This window comes from Simochromis diagramma, unplaced genomic scaffold (genome assembly GCF_900408965.1).
Source record: "Simochromis diagramma unplaced genomic scaffold, fSimDia1.1 OVJJ01000805.1, whole genome shotgun sequence".
NCBI lineage: Eukaryota > Metazoa > Chordata > Actinopteri > Cichliformes > Cichlidae > Simochromis > Simochromis diagramma.
In genome coordinates, this window is record NW_024387337.1 from 3,828 (window position 1) to 22,588 (window position 18,761).

The following is an 18,761-nucleotide window of genomic DNA, read 5'->3' on the forward strand; positions in this document are numbered from 1 at the left end:
TTGACACTTCAACGTTGAGGCCAACAAGAAGACACAGTTTTGGGTGGGGTTGCTGCAGGGTTTCTAACTGAGCAAAAGCAGAAGCAAACAACAAAAGGGAGGGAAATTGAATACAGCTGATTTTCAAGTTAAAGAAAAGTAAGCTGTATTGTGATCTCTGCTATATGCAGTGCAGCATACAGAGATGAGAGAAAGATGCTCCAGTTACACCATTACAAAAGTTAATAGCTATAAAAGAAATTATGTTTAAGTCTGAGGTGTTCAAGAGAAGTTACAATTTAGATTTTACAGTTTTGAGTCGTTTAAAGTGAACAGTTTAACAGATTGTAAACCAAAGTAAGTTTTCTTGGTAGAAAAAAAAGTCCATTAAGTGGTATTCAATTTGTATTTCAAAGGTATTTTAATGTGAAAAGGGAAAATTATGCAAATTATGAAATTTCCCCTTGTGGGACTAATAAAGGTGTCTTATCGTATTCAAACTATATTTTGTACAAATACCATTTACAATAATGTATTCCATTTAAACATGATATTTAGATTGTGGTAAACACAAAAGCAATATAAAATAAGGAAAAAGGAAACCATTCAAGTAACTTTATATTATGAACCGAAGAGTAAGGCAAAAGTATAAATGAAAAGCATACAAGCATTAATATATATAGATAAACCCAACAATCATATGACCCCCTATGAGCAAGCACTTTGGCGACAGTGGGAAGGAAAAACTCCCTTTTCACAGGAAGAAACCTCCGGCAGAACCAGGCTCAGGGAGGGGCAGCCATCTGCCGCGACCGGTTGGGGTGAGATGTAATCAAATCAAAAACTGTCCACAGAGCTACAGGGGGCACACTGGGATCGCAACAGCAGCCATAGAGGGAGACAGATTAGGATGTTCTTTCCAGTACTGAAGTGGGTCGCTTTTCTTATGTGTGCGTTTTTCTCTGAGAGGTAGGTCTCCACTTTAGTTTCTTCTCATGAGGCATTCACGGATACTTCTGGATAAGGGTCATTTGGAAGCAAGAGGTTGGCTGACTTTGCAAAAACAGCTAGAAAACAGATAAAAGCAAAACACAATTTAAAACAAAACAAGAGACATCACAAAGCGCAGGTCTTCAGTTAGCGAACTGGCAAGTCATGAATAATTGCAAAAACAAATGTAACTTTAGAACTAAATTACCCAAAACTAAATTAAAAAGGAAGTAAAAAAAGAAATTGGTTTAATACTGGTGTCTTTTGATTAAGTAAGTTGCCATGTGAGGTAAAACCACACGTGGCTGTAATTTGGTGGCCTGTATATAGTTCCAATCAAAGCGTATAGTTGGCTTAAATGGGTTTAATACTGGTGTCTTTTGATCACTTGACTGTATATAAACCTGTTGAACAAAAGGTGCATTTTAATTTCACTATACCTGCCCATCCTTGTAGCTGGTTTCTAGAAGAGTGGCACAGTTTCAACATCAGTGTAGGGCTTCTCCACTGCCTTCACTGGACAGAACACATCTGAGGAGTTATGAATGAATGGATGACTTAATGAATGGATGAGATTATAGTTTGTTTCAAACACTATCAATATCAAATGTTACAATATAAAGTAAGAAACAAAAAAAATACAAATGACCTGTTATGGCAGGGATCCCATCAGGTGCAGTTGCAGTCTTTCTGTTCACGTTTCTGGTCAGCTCTTCAATGGATGACAGCACACCAGCAGTCTTATCTATGAGCTCCCACTGGTGAGCTGTCAGTGTTGCTGGTAGAGTGTGCTCAGAAAAACTCCCTTTTGACATGAAGAAACTTCCGGCAGAACCAGGCTCAGGGAGGGGCAGCCATCTGCCGCGACCGGTTGGGGTGAGATGTAAACAAATCAAAAACTGTCCACAGAGCTACAGGGGGCACACTGGGATCGCAACAGCAGCCATAGAGGGAGACAGATTAGGATGTTCTTTCCAGTACTGAAGTGGGTCGCTTTTCTTATGTGTGCGTTTTTCTCTGAGAGGTAGGTCTCCACTTTAGTTTCTGCTGATGAGGCATTCACGGATACTTCTGGATAAGGGTCATTTGGAAGCAAGAGGTTGGCTGACTTTGCGAAAACAGCTAGAAACGGATAAAAGCAAAACACAATTTAAAACAATAAAACGAGACATCACAAAGCGCAGGTCTTCAGTTAGTGAACTGGCAAGTCATGAAGTTCTAATAAATAATTGCAAAAACAAATGTAACTTTAGAACTAAATTACCCAAAACTAAATTAAAAAGTAAAAAAACAAATTGGTTTAATACTGGTGTCTTTTGATCACTTGACTGTATATAAACCTGTTGAACAAAAGGTGCATTTTAATTTCACTATACCTGCCCATCCTTGTAGCTGGTTTCTAGAAGAGTGGCACAGTTTCAACATCAGTGTAGGGCTTCTCCACTGCCTTCACTGGACAGAACACATCTGAGGAGTTATCAATGAATGGATGACTTAATGGATGAATGAGATTATAGTTTGTTTCAAACAATATCAATATGAAATGTTACAATATAAAGAAAGAAACAAAAATACAATTACCTGTTATGGCAGGGATCCCATCAGGTGCAGTTGCAGTTTTTCTGTTCACGTTTCTGGTCAGCTCTTCAATGGATGACAGCACACCAGGAGTCTTATCTATGAGCTCCCACTGGTGAGCTGTCAGTGTTGCTGGTAGAGTGTGCTCAGTCGCAAAGACATGAAGATCACGTTTTTGTTGCAGTAGGCTTCGCACCACGTAGAGGCTGGTGTTCTGTTGTGTCTGCGTATAAGAGAACATGATTGACTATTTTTCAACAAATTCGGTTCAGAGTGTATAGGAATTAATAAAATAGTAGTACATTAAAGAATGTTACAAGAGGACTCACCTGTACTTCTTGTTGTAGATGCTGATATCCATATTTAGGTCCATCTGTATGACTTTTAGGCGAGAGTAGGCCAATAGGGAGTGACACTTGGCAAGTCCATATCCCTCATACCCTTGCAGTCATTTTGTGTTAGTGAATAACACAATAAATGGGGTTATGATAACTGTGATATGTATTCAGAACACCTGATTGGAGGCAGGCGTATGGCTGTGATATGTAAATGTGATCAATCAATGTGTGTTTTTCGGTAGTTGCAGCAGTAATCAGTTGTGCATATCCTCTTGACTGCAACAGTTCTTGGATGGGTTTTTTTCCTCTGCTCATAAGGTCCTCATTGAAGTCTCCACAAACAATAATTGGTTGGTGATTCATCATTTCCAACGAGTCCAAAAGACATTGCATTTGTGGTAAAAACCTCACATGGCTGTAATTTGGTGGCCTGTATACAGTTGCTATCAAAGCTGTGACTGGCGATTCAACCTTGACAACAACAAATTCAAGGTCAGTCACATTTTGCAGGTATTTTCGGGACTCTGCTGTAAGAATTGTGTTGTAGTAAATTGCAACTCCACCGCCATTTACCTTTGCCATGTCTGTATGATTTGTGTAAGAGACGTGTCTGTTGCGTGTGGCCATGTTGTATTGTTCCAGCTGGAAGTGGGGAGAAACCGATGATCCAGACAAGTGTGTTTCTGTTATACATAAAACATCAGCAAGGCTGAGTTCATGGTGGCATCTCATGTCCTCCATGTGAGTTGGGAGACCTTGTGCATTATGATGGATAATTGTCAACGTGGGGACTGTGGGAACTACTGATTTTAAGAATTGCAACAGTGGTCTTGCATTCTCAAATGATGCATGTCTCATATTTTTGAGTGCATCTGTGATGGCAGGATCAGCATAGATTTTCTTTTCATCAAAGTCTGTGATGTACTGTCCTTTAAGTGAGGTTGTGCGGCTGAGTGCAACATAGGCCATTCCAGGTTCAAAAACACGCTTCAAGCATACTACTGCTGATTCCATTGTCATGCCTTGTACTTTGTGAGCTGTACATGCAAAGGCCAACTTCATTGGAAATTGCCTGCGAACCACTCCTTTTTTACTTGTGCATTCTTCACATTTCTCAATATACACAAGATTGTCTGAGGATCCTTGTATTTTTCTGCGAAATTTTTGCCCAGAATTTTCATTGTCCAGCGTGAGTCCAATGAGATTCACAGTTTTTGGTCCATCCTGTGTGGCTGTCACAATGTTCGTGATTGTTCCAAATATCCCATTAACAAGCCCATCTTCAACATCCAAATTTCTGATAATCATAACACGCACTCCAGGTGCAGCTTGTATGTTATCAGGTAAATCTCCTTTGTTGCCTTTCATCATTTCTGCCAGGAGGACCATCTCACCCGTTCGTGGGTCTTTTCTGTAGTCTTCTGCCTGAATATTTATGATATCAGAATGAAGAGCAGTTACAGTTGCTGAATTGTGTTTGTCGACCTCTTTGTTTGTAGCATAAATGTGTAATACATTAGATGGACAGTCTTTTATGTCATGGATAGCCTGTGTGAGCAAGGCTTTGTCATCGGCTTCAAGAGAGTCTGTTTTTTGCTTCACTCTTATCCTGTTCAGAACTTCAGCAAAAGAATGATCATCTTTCTGTCGCATGATTTCTGTCAGGTTGACCATGTGGAAATAGTCTTTCCAGAGATCAAGGACATTGTCCTCGTACACACAGAGTGGTTTGGCTTTTCCAAGGGGTGGCAGCTGGTAAAAGTCTTCTACTGCAAGGATAGACATCCCACCAAAAGGTTTCTTGTTTCCTTTGATCTGCTGAAGTCTCCAGTGGATGTAGGCAAAAAGGTCTTTAGAAACCATAGATATTTCATCAATGATCAGAATCTCTGCATTTGAAAGTGAAGCTCTCACTTCATCCAGTGCATTCCCCAGTCCCTGATAAGGCGGTTTTAAAGATCTTGGCAGCTTTAGCAGAGAGTGCAGTGTTTCCCCAGATATGTTAAAAGCTGCAGTGCCAGTAAATGCAGTCAGCAGTACTGACCATGGTGTCTGAGAGTGTCTCCCTGTCACAGCATGCTGTCATGAGTACTCAGGGTTTCACAGCAGCTCTTCTGGATGCTGACGAGGACTCCAACCTCATGTTTCACCTCTCTGAGCTTCTGATGTCTGTGAACACTCGTGTTTCTTCTCTGGGCTCATCTGGACAAAAACATCTTTCTGTGTTTGGCTCCAGCCTCATTCTGACTGACAGGAAGTGTGTTATCCATGAGCTGCACTTCTGTGAGGAAGTTTCCTGCTGTGTTTCCTGTCTGTGGACAAACACGAGTGTTCCAGCTGAGGACTTGGTTCCTTCCACCTGTCCATACAGGACATCACGCTGTTTTTTCTCTGTAAATGCAGCTCCAGGTCCTTCCACGTGCTGCTCTGTATTTGTGCAGTTTGTAGTCTGTCCTGGGAAACGTAGCACACATGGTGTTCTTCTGCTGTTTTCTCCTTTCACTGAGTGTGAAACACTGACGCTGTGCTGTTGTTCACAGAGGGGAGCTGATTCTAGCTGCAGCTGGACTCTGTCATCGAACTGAATGTGTTAGTGCTGATCACGGGGCTCTGAGGGGGGAGCAGCAGGAGGACTCTGGATGCTGACGTCAGTGTATCTGTGGAAGCTCCCACAGCGTGTCTGTCATTCAATATTGTGCTGTATATTGTATCTATGCAAAGATGAACAGACTGTGTATCCACTGGTCTCTGTGCTGCTGACTGCTTTGCTGCAGCTCTGATGTCATCATCACTCCCTCCTCCGCCCTCAGCAGTCCCAGCATGCTGCTGTGGTGCACACAGGACCCCACCCTCACTCTACACCTGAGCCATAGACCACACCCTCCACCTCAATATACACCACAGTTTTCTCTGCTATGGAAATGAGATCAGGAGGAAATCATTGTTATTATTATTTAATAAATGCTCACATTAATGTGGGCTTATTTGTTTCATATTAGAAACATTAGTTGAATGTTTTTAGTATAAAATGGTGAAAGTCCCTCTTTTTGCTCCTCCCCTCACCTGTGGATGGACGGTGCTGTTACCCTGGTGACAGCTTAGATGTGTTTCAGTCCTGCCTGGTTATCACTGCAGGAATCTTTACTTTCACATTTATTACAGGTAATAACTCTGATTTTTCTGTGTATTATGAACTAAATGTATCCTGATACACACAGAGATGGATGAGCAGAGGTCACATGATGAAAGAAAAAACATGGAGTCTTTGATTTATTTAGATATTTATTGATGAATGCAAACAAACCTGACACTGAACCATCGCCGAGCTTTCACAGAACAAACCTGATCACATGACCTGCTGACCCAAACAGTGAAAAGCTCCATGGCAACAACAACAAAACAGCCTCACATATGTTAACAGAGGCTGTTAGAAGCACAGAGTCTTTATAGTCTTTCTCCTGTTTGTACACAGATCTCTGCACATCTTCATCACAGTTACTCACAGACGTGCAGAGTGTGTGGATATCAGAGCTAAGTTTCCACCATGTTTGTAGTCTGTACTGGGACTCATGGAGCATCTCTCTGAAGAACTGGAACAGTTTGCTGTGGTTTCTTCTGTTCCTGTCAGAAATAAGAGTCTGGCAGCACTTTGCTCTCCTTCCACATGTTTAAGGAGGAAGTGAAGAAGAGCGAGTGAGTCGTCTTCCTCTGTGGGCCCAACATCAGGCAGCAGCCACGTATTTTTAAAAACCCAGCACACTGCTTCAGAAACACTGAGTCAGGTGACCAGAGTCATGTGATCAGTGAGGTCTTCACTCAGGACGTCACTGCTTCGGGACCCAATTCAGAGGTTTATAAGGACGTGGATCATTGGTGCTGATGTTGTGTGAGAGCTGGTGAACCATGGGGGAAATAAATAACAACCAGGCCATCAGCAATTCTACCCCAGCTCTAAAACCTACATAATACACTATATATGCTGCCCTCACGACATGTGACCATGTGAAGCTAGACAGCTAGCGAAGAAAATAGAGGAGATCTTCCACACAAGGCTTGCTTTTCTTGCTTTTAATGAAGATCCTTTAAAGCCTTATCTCTCTCAAGGCTTCTCCTTGCTATTTCTTATTTGTAACTGAAACATACAGAAAATGAAAATAAATTGCTAGCTAATACACATCTTAATGACAACTTACTGATTAGCCTAGCTTAACACGTGCGTTACATTAGCATCACAGTTCACTCCATGTAAACACATATAAAAGTTATCTCTGAACATATTAATACTCACAAAGACGAACGTTTCCCAAGGTACAAGCGTGTAGGGCACTCTTAGCGTGTACATGAACTCGTTCACTCTTTTAATACTGCCGAAACACTTTTCACGGCATTAACGGAGAAAATACGTCAAAGATAGGTTAATGATCAGAGCGCTCCCTCGCTCCCATTTCCGCACATACAATACAAAGATCGCTTGTGATAACGATGTCTCACTCTGAGCAAACTACAAACCCATACATTCCAACTGTTTCCAGCATGAATCACCCACAATATTTCTCAACCTTGAACCCATTCATCACTCCGCCCATGCAACCCAATCAGACTATGCACTAACTACTGACTTTTGACCAAAAGGCATAACACTCCCCGCTTGATATACACACATTATATCACAATAAACATCAATACAACATATTCAAACATCATTTAGCATTGAAGAATATTCATTCAGTCTCTGCAAGCAAAATAACAATCTCTGAAACTGGTCCGAGAAACATTTTAACAGTCCCATCTTTTACAGTCCGCACTTCCACTTTCCGGACCTTCTTGTCGCTGCTGGGGAATGTTTTTACTATTAGTCCCATGGGCCATTCGTTCCTGCTGGCTTGGGAGTCCTTTAGCAGGACCACATCTCCTTGTTTGACATTAGGTCTAGTCTCTGTCCATTTTGCACGACTTTGTAAGGTGGACAAATATACTCCTTTCCACCTTTTCCAAAAGGTATCAGCAAGGTGTTGAACATGTTTCCATTGTTTCCCAAACAACTGCCCTGATGAAAAGTTCCCAAGTGGAGCAGACACAGCACTCATCTTCTGCGTTAGTAGCACTGCTGGAGTGAGTACTGCAGGACTGTCAGGGTCAGTGGATATGGGGACAAGAGGCCTTGCATTAATAATTGCCATCACCTCGGCCATGAAGGTGCACAACACTTCATGAGTAAGACGTGTTTGTTCAGTTCGTAACAACATTGCATCCAGAATGCGCCTGGCAACGCCTATAAGGCGCTCCCATGAGCCTCCCATGTGAGACGCATGAGGGGGATTGAAAGTCCAAACACACCCTCTCTCTTGCAGGTACTTTCCTACAGCTTTGTTTACTGAGTTTAGGTCTAATTCCTTACAAGCGCCCACAAAATTCGTGCCTCTGTCTGAGCGCAGAAACTTGGCTGGGCCCCGAATAGAGAAGAGCCTTCTTAATGCATTGATAAAACTATCAGCAGACATAGTCTCTATCAGTTCGATATGCACAGCCCTAGTTGACATGCATGTGAATAACACAGCCCAACGTTTGTTCTGGGAACAACCACCTCTTGTACGACGCGTCACAACAGTCCATGGCCCAAATACATCTAGGCCTACAGTGGTAAAGGGTGGTTCAGGGGTGACTCGGTCTGCGGGCAAGTCTGCCATTTTCTGGATCTGCATTTTGCCTCGCAACTTGCGACATGCGACACACCGATGAATGACAGATGACACAAGCCGCTTCCCTCCAATTATCCAGTACCCAGCACCACGGATAGCTCCTTCAGTTATGTGTCTTCCTTGATGAGCCACTTGTTCATGATAGTGAGTTACAATTAGCATGGCGATGTGGCTGGTAGATGGGATAATCAGAGGGTGCTTTTCATTTTCTGTGAGATCGGCGGCGGAAAGACGTCCTCCGACTCGTAAGAGACTGTCTTTGTCCACCACAGGATTGAGCTTTTTGAGTGCATCAAATATGCCACTGACCTTCCTTCTTTCTTTAATGTTTTCAAGTGTCCCTTTGTAAGCTTCTTGTTGGACAGCTCGAATGATGACTACTTGGGCTCGGGTGAGTTCTTGGACGCTCGGTGTCTCACCGAAACCTTTCCATCCCCTTTGTCCACTTGTCTTTTGTGCAAAGGATGTAACTACATGAATGAGTCTGGCTACGACTCTGCAAAGAGTGATCCAGTTTGAGTACTTTTTGAAACGGTCAGAACCCAACTGTGGCTCTGCTACAGTAGTTTTCATTACTTTTATTTCCGGACGTATCTCTCTGTCTTTTTCAGGTTCGATGAGCGTGAAAGGACCAGTGTGTGGTTCTGTGTGCGGGTCAGAGTACAGAAAGGGTGGACCTGAGAACCAGGTACTGTTCTGCAGGTCTGCTGCTGGAATGAACCAAGTGGCTTGGTCAGCATGATTGTTATCCAACGTTTTCTGCATGGATTGGATGTAGTGATCATTCATTTCTGGTCTCTTTTCCAAAGTCTTTCGAAGAGAGCAGAGGCGTTTTAGGGCTTGTTCTCTGTTGTCAGGGAGCCTCCTTCTCTGTGAGCGAAAGGGTAAAGGTGCAACCCAACGGTTCTCTTGGTTTTGATAAACTTCATTGTCCATTATTGTCAGGAATGCTTTGTCGTCGATAGACATGGCTTGTTTGTTATCACCCTCAGATCTAACAAACACAGAGTGGCCCAAATCGTCTGTGACGCAGGTTGCCTTCATAGTGACCCCATAATTCTCTTTAACGTGAATTGTGTTTGGGCAAGGCTCAAAATAGGATGCACGTCCATTATCTAAGGTGTGTGTTTTATAGACATTGACCTCTGACTGACTGTGCGCTTTTCCTAGACACACCTCCCCCACAATAACCCAACCCAGGTCTAGCCTTTGGGCGTATGGTGCATCATTGGGTCCGTTGATTTGCTCACGTACCTTATGGACCCTGATGACGTCCCGTCCAAGGAGTAAAAGGATTGGGGCGTGGTGGTCGACAGGTGGGATGTTATCTGTCACTGGAAGGAGATGTGGGTGATGCTGGGCAATCTCTGGAGAGGGTATTTCAGATCTATTGTCTGGAACAGAGTCACATTCAATTAAAGGGGGTAGCTGGATGTTGACTTCTCCATCCAAAGACTCGAGGAAGAAGTTTACAGCTCTCCTACCTGAGGTTTGTTCTCTGCCAGAGCAAGTCTTTAAGGTGTATGGAGTGGGTTTGGCATTGATTTTGAAAAGGCTGAAAAACTCTGACTTAACCAGTGACCTGTTGGACTGGTCATCTATTACTGCATACATTTTTATAGCTCTCTCTTTTTGGCCTGCGGGATACACTTTGACCAAACTGATCTTAGAACATGAACGTGGGCTGTCACCTTGGCCACATACCTCTGTGCACTTCGACTCGACTGAAGGTGAACTCTCAATTTGCTCTTCATTGTCGTTGTTTCCTGGTGTAGTACTCTTAGGGGCAGGAGTAGGACCAGGATGCATTGCAGATAAGTGTTTAAGGCTGTCACACTCAATACACTTAACCACTGCTTTACAGTTTTTTGCAATGTGTTGGACAGACCCACAGCATCTGTAGCATATGTGGTGCTCTTTGAGATAGGCTTGTCTTTCTTCAATAGTTTTGTCTCTAAAGAGCTTACACTTTTTGAGTGGATGTGGTTTTTTGTGGATTGGGCACTGGCGATCCGGTTCCTCCATTTTCTTTGGACTGAGATTATTCTGGTCTGGCTCTGCCGTAATGTCCATTTTGTGTGCTGACACAGTAGGTTTGCGACTATATGATCTCAGTTTTTCTGTGGGAGAAGGGACATGGGTGTTGGCCTTGGACATAGCAAAGCTTGGGTCATTCCTCATTTTCGCTTGCCGCTGGACAAATTGTGTGAAAACTGAGAAAGGAGGAAATGACACACTATGAGTCTCCTTGTACTGTGTTCCTACAGTTGTCCACTTTTCCTGTAGGTTGAAGGGAAGTTTTTCCACTATTTGCCTGACTCCTCTAGCTGTGTCCAGGTAAGCAAGTCCTGGGAGTGCACCATCTTGTTTAGCACACTGTAGCTCCAATAAGATGTCACTAAGTTCCTGCAGCTTAACATTGTCTTTGTTTGTGAGTTTGGGAAAGTCCTCTACTTTTTTTAAGAGTGCGTCCTCAATAGCCTCAGGTGAGCCGTAGCACTCTTCAAGGCGTTGCCAGACCATCTTTGCACCTGCAGCCGGATTGAGGGTGTGTACAGCGCGAATGCGCTTAGCCTGTTCGGATGATGTTGGACCCAACCATTTTGTTAGCAAGTCTAATTCCTCTCTTGGAGACAAATTTAGGTCTTTGGTTGCGCTGATGAATGAGGTTTTCCATGCCCAATAGTTTTCAGGTTTGTCATCAAATTGCAAAAGACCTGTGCTGACTAGTTCTTTGCGAATTAGGTATTTTGCAAACTGTTGCATTTCACTTGATTCAGGTACGCAGTTGTTAAGGTTGGGGGTATGCTTTGTGGAGTTGGACCAGTACGTGTCGACTACACATGTGTTCACTGTTTGCTCCTGTTTCCTTTCTCTATTTACAGGTGGTGTTTTCGTCTGAGTGTTGGTTATAAAAGGATTAGTTATTTGTGTATTGTCTTGTACATCTACTTCATTGCAATTTCCTTTAGGAGGCTGTGCTGGGTCGTGCTGAGTGTCTGGGTAGAGTAACTCACATTGTTGTTGAACATATTCGTTAGTGCGGTGCACTATACTGATGGGCTCAGCTTCCTCACAAAGTTCTCCGTAGAGCTCCCCACTCTGAATCTCTGCTTCTTCATAGGCTGAGACCTCTGCTTCAGCTGCGGCTATTGCTTTTTGGCACTGGAGGACATGTAGATGAGCATCCAGTTCAGCTCTCTGTTTCATTGCATTAGCTTCCTTTTCAGCGAGATGAGCATCCAGTTCAGCTCTCTGTTTCATTGCATTAGCTTCCTTTTCAGTGAAGGCCAGTTGAGCTCGTGCTGCTTGAGCTTTGGCGTAGGCCCTTGCAGCTGCAGAAGCTGTTGATGAGGATGTCCGTTGAGAACGCCTTGTCGATGTTCTGGATTGCTGCGACTTGGTGTCGAATGGCTGAGACCGTTGCTGCATTGTAGCTGGTTGAGTGGCGACATCTGCTTGCTGTTCACCACCGGCTGCTTCGTCTTGCTCTTCAGCAGCGTAGTCTTTTAGGTAATTTCTTCCTGAGCGTAGACTCATGTTGCTTAAAGTAGCTCTGTATGCTTGAACCCGCTGAGTAGGCGTCTTTTTGTTCGTCTTTTTACTATGCTGCCCTCACGACACGTGACCATGTGAAGCTAGACAGCTAGCGAACAAAATAGAGGAGATCTTCCACACAAGGCTTGCTTTTCTTGCTTTTAATGAAGATCCTTTAAAGCCTTATCTCTCTCAAGGCTTCTCCTTGCTATTTCTTATTTGTAACTGAAACATACAGAAAATGAAAATAAATTGCTAGCTAATACACATCTTAATGACAACTTACTGATTAGCCTAGCTTAACACGTGCGTTACATTAGCATCACAGTTCACTCCATGTAAACACATATAAAAGTTATCTCTGAACATATTAATACTCACAAAGACGAACGTTTCCCAAGGTACAAGCGTGTAGGGCACTCTTAGCGTGTACATGAACTCGTTCACTCTTTTAATACTGCCGAAGCACTTTTCACGGCATTAACAGAGAAAATACGTCAAAGATAGGTTAATGATCAGAGCGCTCCCTCGCTCCCATTTCCGCACATACAATACAAAGATCGCTTGTGATAACGATGTCTCACTCTGAGCAAACTACAAACCCATACATTCCAACTGTTTCCAGCATGAATCACCCACAATATTTCTCAACCTTGAACCCATTCATCACTCCGCCCATGCAACCCAATCAGACCACGCACCAACTACTGACCTTTGACCAAAAGGCATAACACTATACATATAGTTATATAGGTTATAGTATGTTATATGTGTGTGAATGTGTGCGTGAATGGGTGGATGACTGGATATGTAAAGCGCTTTGGGGTCCTTAGGGACTAGTAAAGCGCTATATAAATACAGGCCATTTACCATTTACCATATATAAACGTAGCTGAAGCAGTTTAATTTGTAGCTTCACGCTGTACTTCATATGTTTGTCCACCAGATGGAAGCACAGAGGCCTGTGTTCGAAAGCTTTGAGTAATGAAGCGTTTTCAATCCAAGCTTCAGAAAGCTTCATGTGGTCATCAAGGAACCAACCAGGAAATATCTGCTGTGTGTAAAAACACCAACACAAGAATCCAGAATGAAGACAAGAAACTCAAAGCTCAGACACAAAACAGGTGGAGCTAATTTTGTGACGTGTTTCTGTAAAAACACCACAGAAGTGAATCATCAAAGTTTCCATGTGAGCTGATGATGCTGCTGCAGAGTTTCTGTGAACCTCCTGTGACCCCGCCTCCTCATACAGAGACATGTTATTGCTCTTCAAACTGCATCACATGGACACATGTGATTGTGTATTGTAGTATTGATCCCAATGCTGGTATCAGTACTGGATCAATAACACTGGATGGATGCGTTCAGCATGGAGCCCCTGAGCTGTGTTACAGACAAACATGGAAAACTGACAGGTCTGTGTCATTCACAGTCTGTAACACTTCTACACAGCAGAGGCTGACCCAAGTGCCTCAGAGCCAGGCACGCTCACATCACAGCTCTCTAAATAAGCCAGTTTCAAAATAAGAGCTGAAAGCTGTGTTTGGTTGTGTTAGCTTATTATTGTGGAGACTAACATTCAGTGATCATGTGTTCAGACTCATAATGATTACTCTCATAAATCCTGATCTTTGTACAGTACTTTTACTGTGTGTTGGATCAATAACTGAGATTCATCGTATCACACAGCTGTGCTGCTGCTGCTGGTGATGTCAGCACATCTGGAACAATACGAGGTATCTGCTACCAGACTGAGCAGGACGTGAGACCTGTGGACTGTTTAAAGCTGTCCCTCCACAGGTCACTCAGACCTGATCCACACCTCAGTGATATTCTCTGACTTCCTCAGTAGAGACAGAAACCATTCAGATCTGGGACCATCAGCTGACTGATGATGTCACACAGACTGTGTTTTTCAGGAACAGTGATTCTGATGTGAGCCTGCTAGCTGACAGCAGACCTGATGAAAGCACATGTTCACATCTGTGAGGACAGACTGGACTCTTTGACTGCACCTTGGTTCTCCTCAGAGGTCTGTACAGGAGCATGTCCACCCCCACTCAAGATCTCAGTCACTGTGAAACATAGAAAGCTGCTTGCGTAGCCTCTGCCTCACATGTAGATACAGCTACAGGTTTCTCTGTCAGTCAGACTGAAACAGTGTCCTGCTGCTTCATCATTCAGCTCTGTGCCCCAGTCAGCATCACTGTGAGCTACCAGTGTCAGTGTTTCTGCCCTTTTCCTGTAACACTACACTCAGCACAGGCTCAGCTGGTATCCAGTGTTGGACTTTGGCTTCAGCTGCTGTGATAGATCCTGTCAGAGATTTACAGTTAACAAACAGTCAGGTGAATAAACAACACTGAGACACTTGATAGTTAACGTGCTGCACGGGTGAAAAACTCAGAGAGATTCACCACGAGCTGCAGTATTCTTTTATTTTTATAGCAAGCAGTTTCCTCTAATTTTGCATATGTGTGTGTGTGTGTGTGTGTGTGTGTGTATAAATGTCACAGGGTGAACTTCCTGTTTCTTGAAACAGAGCTGTGGGTCGTGTAACTGAGTGAGCGAGTAGTACAGTTTGTTCTTTTTCTTATAAGAGTAAAATATTAACATATACTTTAATGCAACATAAAACTCATAAAAGCGTTTCCTCCTTGACAGATCCTCTAACCTAGATCAGCTCTGCTACATGTTGTTAGATAAGTGCAGCTGCCTGTCATGTCCTGATGTTTCTCTGGGTCAGCAGCTTCTCCATCAGAGATTCACTCCACTCAGCACAGGGACACTGAGGAATCATACCAGACCAAAAACCCAGGACAAAGAGTTTGAGTGAATGTGGTGTTGAAGGTGTGGAGGTGGATCAGATTGTCAGAGGAGACTCTGTAGAAGGACAGAGTGCCAGCAGGACAGTCCACATACACTGCTGCTCTGTTAGAGACAGAGGAGGAGGAGATGGGTGTTTCTCTGTTATTGTGGAGGACAGAATCAGAACCATCATCAGAGCAGTACAGACTCCAGGACTGATCATTGTGTCCAAACACACAGTCATCATCTCCTTTCCTTCTGATGCTTCTGTAACTCACTGATATAAAAACGTTTCCTCTCCACTCGACCTCCCAGTAACAGCGACCAGTCAGACCATTTCTACACAGCAGCTGTTCCCAGTAATCAAATCTGTCTGGATGATCAGGATATGACTGAACCTCCTTCACACGTGTCACCTTCCTGTTGTTGTCAGACAGTTGGAGCTTTGTGTTCACTGTGTTTGTGTCGATTGTGAGTTGACAGGAATCTGATGGAGAGAACAAACACAATCCAGCTGCAGTTATTGATCCATCATCTGTTCATTGATTGACACTTTGATGATGACTCCTGACATGATGAAGATGGTTGAATGTGTGCTGCTTTGTTTTCATGAATCCCATTAAAAACACACTTACACTTCCTCAGACCTGGTCTCAACCATCGGACTCCAGCAGGCTCCACCCTGAAAGGAGGAGGGGGGTCAGAGCAGCACAGTCAGCATGCACACATGGACATTACATGGCTCTCACACACACACTGTTACACACTGAGCTCAAAGCTCGGCTCCACTGTTTTATTCAAAGAAATCTACATTTATTTATCAGCACATTTAAAAACAGGTTGAGCCAAAGTGCTGCACAGAGTAGAGAGAAAATAGGAAACATACACAGTAATTACTATAAAGACTCGTCAGAATGTGAAAGCTACAGAGTACAAATGTGTTTCCACCCGGGTTTTGAAAATGTCGAGTGTTGGTGACGACCTGATGTGAAGGGCGACTATTCCAGAGTTTGGCTGCAGCGATCGATAAAGCTCACCTCTGTTTTTACGTCTAGTTCTGGTCAGAAGCTTCTTATCTGCAGACCTGAGGGCTCGACTTGGATTATTTTGTTAAAGAGAGATAAGATGGAGCAAATCCATTCAGAGATTTGAAGACAAACAACAAGATCTGGAAGTGGATTCTACGACGTACTGGTAACCAGTGGAAAAAGCTGGAAATAGCTGGTGATGGGTCGTCTAGCACAGATCCACCACTGGAACCAGACAATTGATGAGGGAGAGAACTGTGACAGCACCGTTCCTTCACTTGACCTCAGTCGCTCTCGTCTGCTCCCTCGTAACACTGCTCTTTATTGAGCTTACATGAATATGCACAAGTTCATTAACATATGACGTCTTACACAGGTATGAACAAAGAGTACCAGTCTGTGCATAGTGTGTGTGTGTGTGTGTGTGTGTGTGTGTGTGTGTGTGTGTGTGTGTGTGTGTGTGTGTGTGTTCCAGATGTGACCCTGTGAAGACTCCCAAAGCTGGTGCTAAGAGTCCAGTGATCCCCCTAACAAAGGGCTCTTATCCGGTTGTTAAGTGATGACGTGACAAATCCTACTTGCGGGTCTAAAGTAGTCTGCGTTTAATATGGCTTTTGTGTTGTTAACATGTTTAATGTTTTGTATTTTCTTCTATTTAATCTCAAAAAGCTCCTAAAACAGTCAGTGATCACTGTTGACCTACCTCGGCTTTTATTACCGCTAATCATTTATTTAAGCTCAGTTTTTAAAACCTTAGGATGTAATTACAGCCCAGCCCATGCAGCAGTATATGAATGACTAACCTTGTATTGTGGATGGATTATCTTAGTTGTTCTCCTGACTGAAGTTTGGTCCTTTTACAGCATCCTGCCATGCGATTACATTTGTTCCTGATCACCGAGAACACTCACGTTAACTTTTATTGAGTGTAAAATTTTTTTAGCTTGTTTATATTATGCTAACATAGCTGTATACCAGCTAGCCAAATTCAGTAACCTTACAAACGTCACTGCTGTTTAGTTTTCTGTCTTCATTTATGTTGGAAGTGATAACAGAGCTGTACGTTTTAATTTGTTTCCAAAACCCCGCAGTCAGGACATGCTATATTATATTTAGATAGAAGCTAGCGAGCTAACTTCCTGCTAACTTCAAACTCCGTTAAATGTCATAAATTCCGTTTTCATGGATGCCTGGATGTTAAACTCAATTGTTACACCTGGTAGAGCAAAACGCTGATCATTTTATTAAAGATGAAAGACTTTAGACAGTTTTTCAACTCTCAGTAATGCCATAGTGATCGTTTGATATATGGACCTGCAGCGGAGTTTAGGCCCAGACACGGCTAGTGACGTCAGACTTAACGACCGGATACTTAACCAGACACAGAGTAGGTGTCCTCCTACACCATAAATCAGTAAGAGAAGGTACGACCTCTCTCATGACCTTAAGGTGTGTGTGCATGCCAGAGCACTCTGGAAGGCACACAGAGTCTTTACAGACTACTAAGGATCGAACCTCTATCATTATGCAATCGATTATAAAACTCATATATGAGTAAATATTTCTAAGTAAACCTTACAGCTGGTTTTAAAAGCAGAATTTATTTGTTTCTCAAATGAGAAAGAGCTATCGAGAAACACTGCTAAATCTTTAGCAAACAGAGTTCTGAACTTTTCCAGTGGGCCAAGGTCAGCATTATTAGATAATGCTAATATCGTTTTCTCTTCCCTTTTAACAATGTGAACAGCTAGTGCTAGGTAGGCTGATGCTAGCAGCTAATGCTAATTTGACGTGAATTAGCATTATATTAGTGAGCAGTTAATGGTAAGTAGGCTGCCATTATTAACTAATGCTACTTTGGCGTGAATTAGCATTATGTGCTAGTGCTAATACTGCTTTCCCTTACTTTTTATCAGTGTGAGCGGCTAATTCTAAGTACGCTGTTATAAATAGCTAATGCTAATTTAGTGTGAATTAGCATTATTCAATAATTCTAACACTGTTTTCTCTTAATTATTAAAAATACTCTAATACTAATACTTTTTTCCGTTGGGTAACAACGATGTGAGGAGTTAATGCTAAATAGGCTGCTTTTAGCAGCTTATTCTAATTAGGGGTAAATAATTATTAGCAGCTAATGCTAATACCGTTTTCTCTTTCCTTATAATAATATGCTAATTTGATGTGAATTAGCATTATATTAGTGAGGAGTTAATGCTAAGTAGGCTATCATTAGCAGCTAAAGCTAATTTGAGGTGAATAAGCATTAGTAGCTAATGCTAATACCCTTTTCTATTGTGTTATAATGATGTGAGACGTTAATGCTAAATAGGCTTCCATGAGTGACTCCTTTCCCTTGCATTATAAAGATGTGAAGAGTTTATGCTAAGTAAGCTGCCATTAGCAGCTAATGCTAATACTGTTTTCCCTTGCTTTATACAACTTGAGCAGCTACTGCTAAGTAGGCCACTTTGCTCTTCTAAGGATTTGTGTGACCATGATGGAAACTCTGATAAGCTAATGCTGCTAAACGAATGCTGTTTATGGGCAACCCGTTCTCACTCCCAAAGCGTAACATTTTACGCTAGGTGACAAATCGTCACCATATTACGTTTTCGGCTACCCACCATGTTCCTAAATGACGACCTCGGAAAAAAGAGGAAATATGAGAACCGTGTGGACTGAATCTACACATGTTCGCTCTTTTTCTTCACATCGCTTAGAAATACGCTATTTAACATCATTAAAGTCCTGGTTAAGGTCAGGAATAAGGTTATGGTCAGGGCTAGGGATAAGGTTAGGTT

At 42.7% G+C, this 18,761-nt stretch overlaps 1 protein-coding gene and 2 long non-coding RNA genes across 4 annotated transcripts; all 3 read right to left on the minus strand.

Annotated features, from left to right (window-relative positions):
• Positions 1–311: 311 nt before the first annotated feature.
• Positions 312–3,801, minus strand: LOC120718202. The gene is made up of 6 exons (XR_005692410.1): positions 2,877–3,801; positions 2,551–2,770; positions 2,346–2,436; positions 1,619–2,091; positions 1,410–1,500; positions 312–1,046 (listed from the first exon to the last, which is right to left on the minus strand). It is a non-coding gene; the product is annotated as an uncharacterized LOC120718202 (long non-coding RNA).
• Positions 3,802–6,149: 2,348 nt separating this feature from the next.
• On the minus strand, positions 6,150–6,858 carry LOC120718203. The gene is made up of 2 exons (XR_005692411.1): positions 6,807–6,858; positions 6,150–6,263 (listed from the first exon to the last, which is right to left on the minus strand). It is a non-coding gene; the product is annotated as an uncharacterized LOC120718203 (long non-coding RNA).
• Positions 6,859–6,894: 36 nt separating this feature from the next.
• LOC120718204 lies at positions 6,895–12,902 on the minus strand. 2 transcript variants are annotated; one of them, XR_005692412.1, is made up of 2 exons: positions 7,174–12,902; positions 6,895–7,017 (listed from the first exon to the last, which is right to left on the minus strand). XR_005692412.1 is itself a non-coding variant. In XM_040006630.1 (2 exons), exon 2 carries the CDS (start codon positions 12,122–12,124, stop codon positions 7,607–7,609), a length of 4,518 nt encoding a protein of 1,505 aa, XP_039862564.1. In that variant the 5' UTR covers positions 12,125–12,346; positions 12,503–12,902; the 3' UTR covers positions 6,897–7,606. The 2 variants fall into 2 exon arrangements, 1 of the variants encoding a protein (XP_039862564.1); XM_040006630.1 differs by having other exon boundaries at positions 6,897–12,346; positions 12,503–12,902.
• Between the last annotated feature and the right edge of the window lie 5,859 nt (positions 12,903–18,761).

Coding starts and splice junctions, on each gene's coding strand:
- LOC120718204 (XM_040006630.1), bottom strand. CDS start 12,124: ATGAGTCTACGCTCAGGAAGAAATTACCTAAAAGACTACGCTGCTGAA.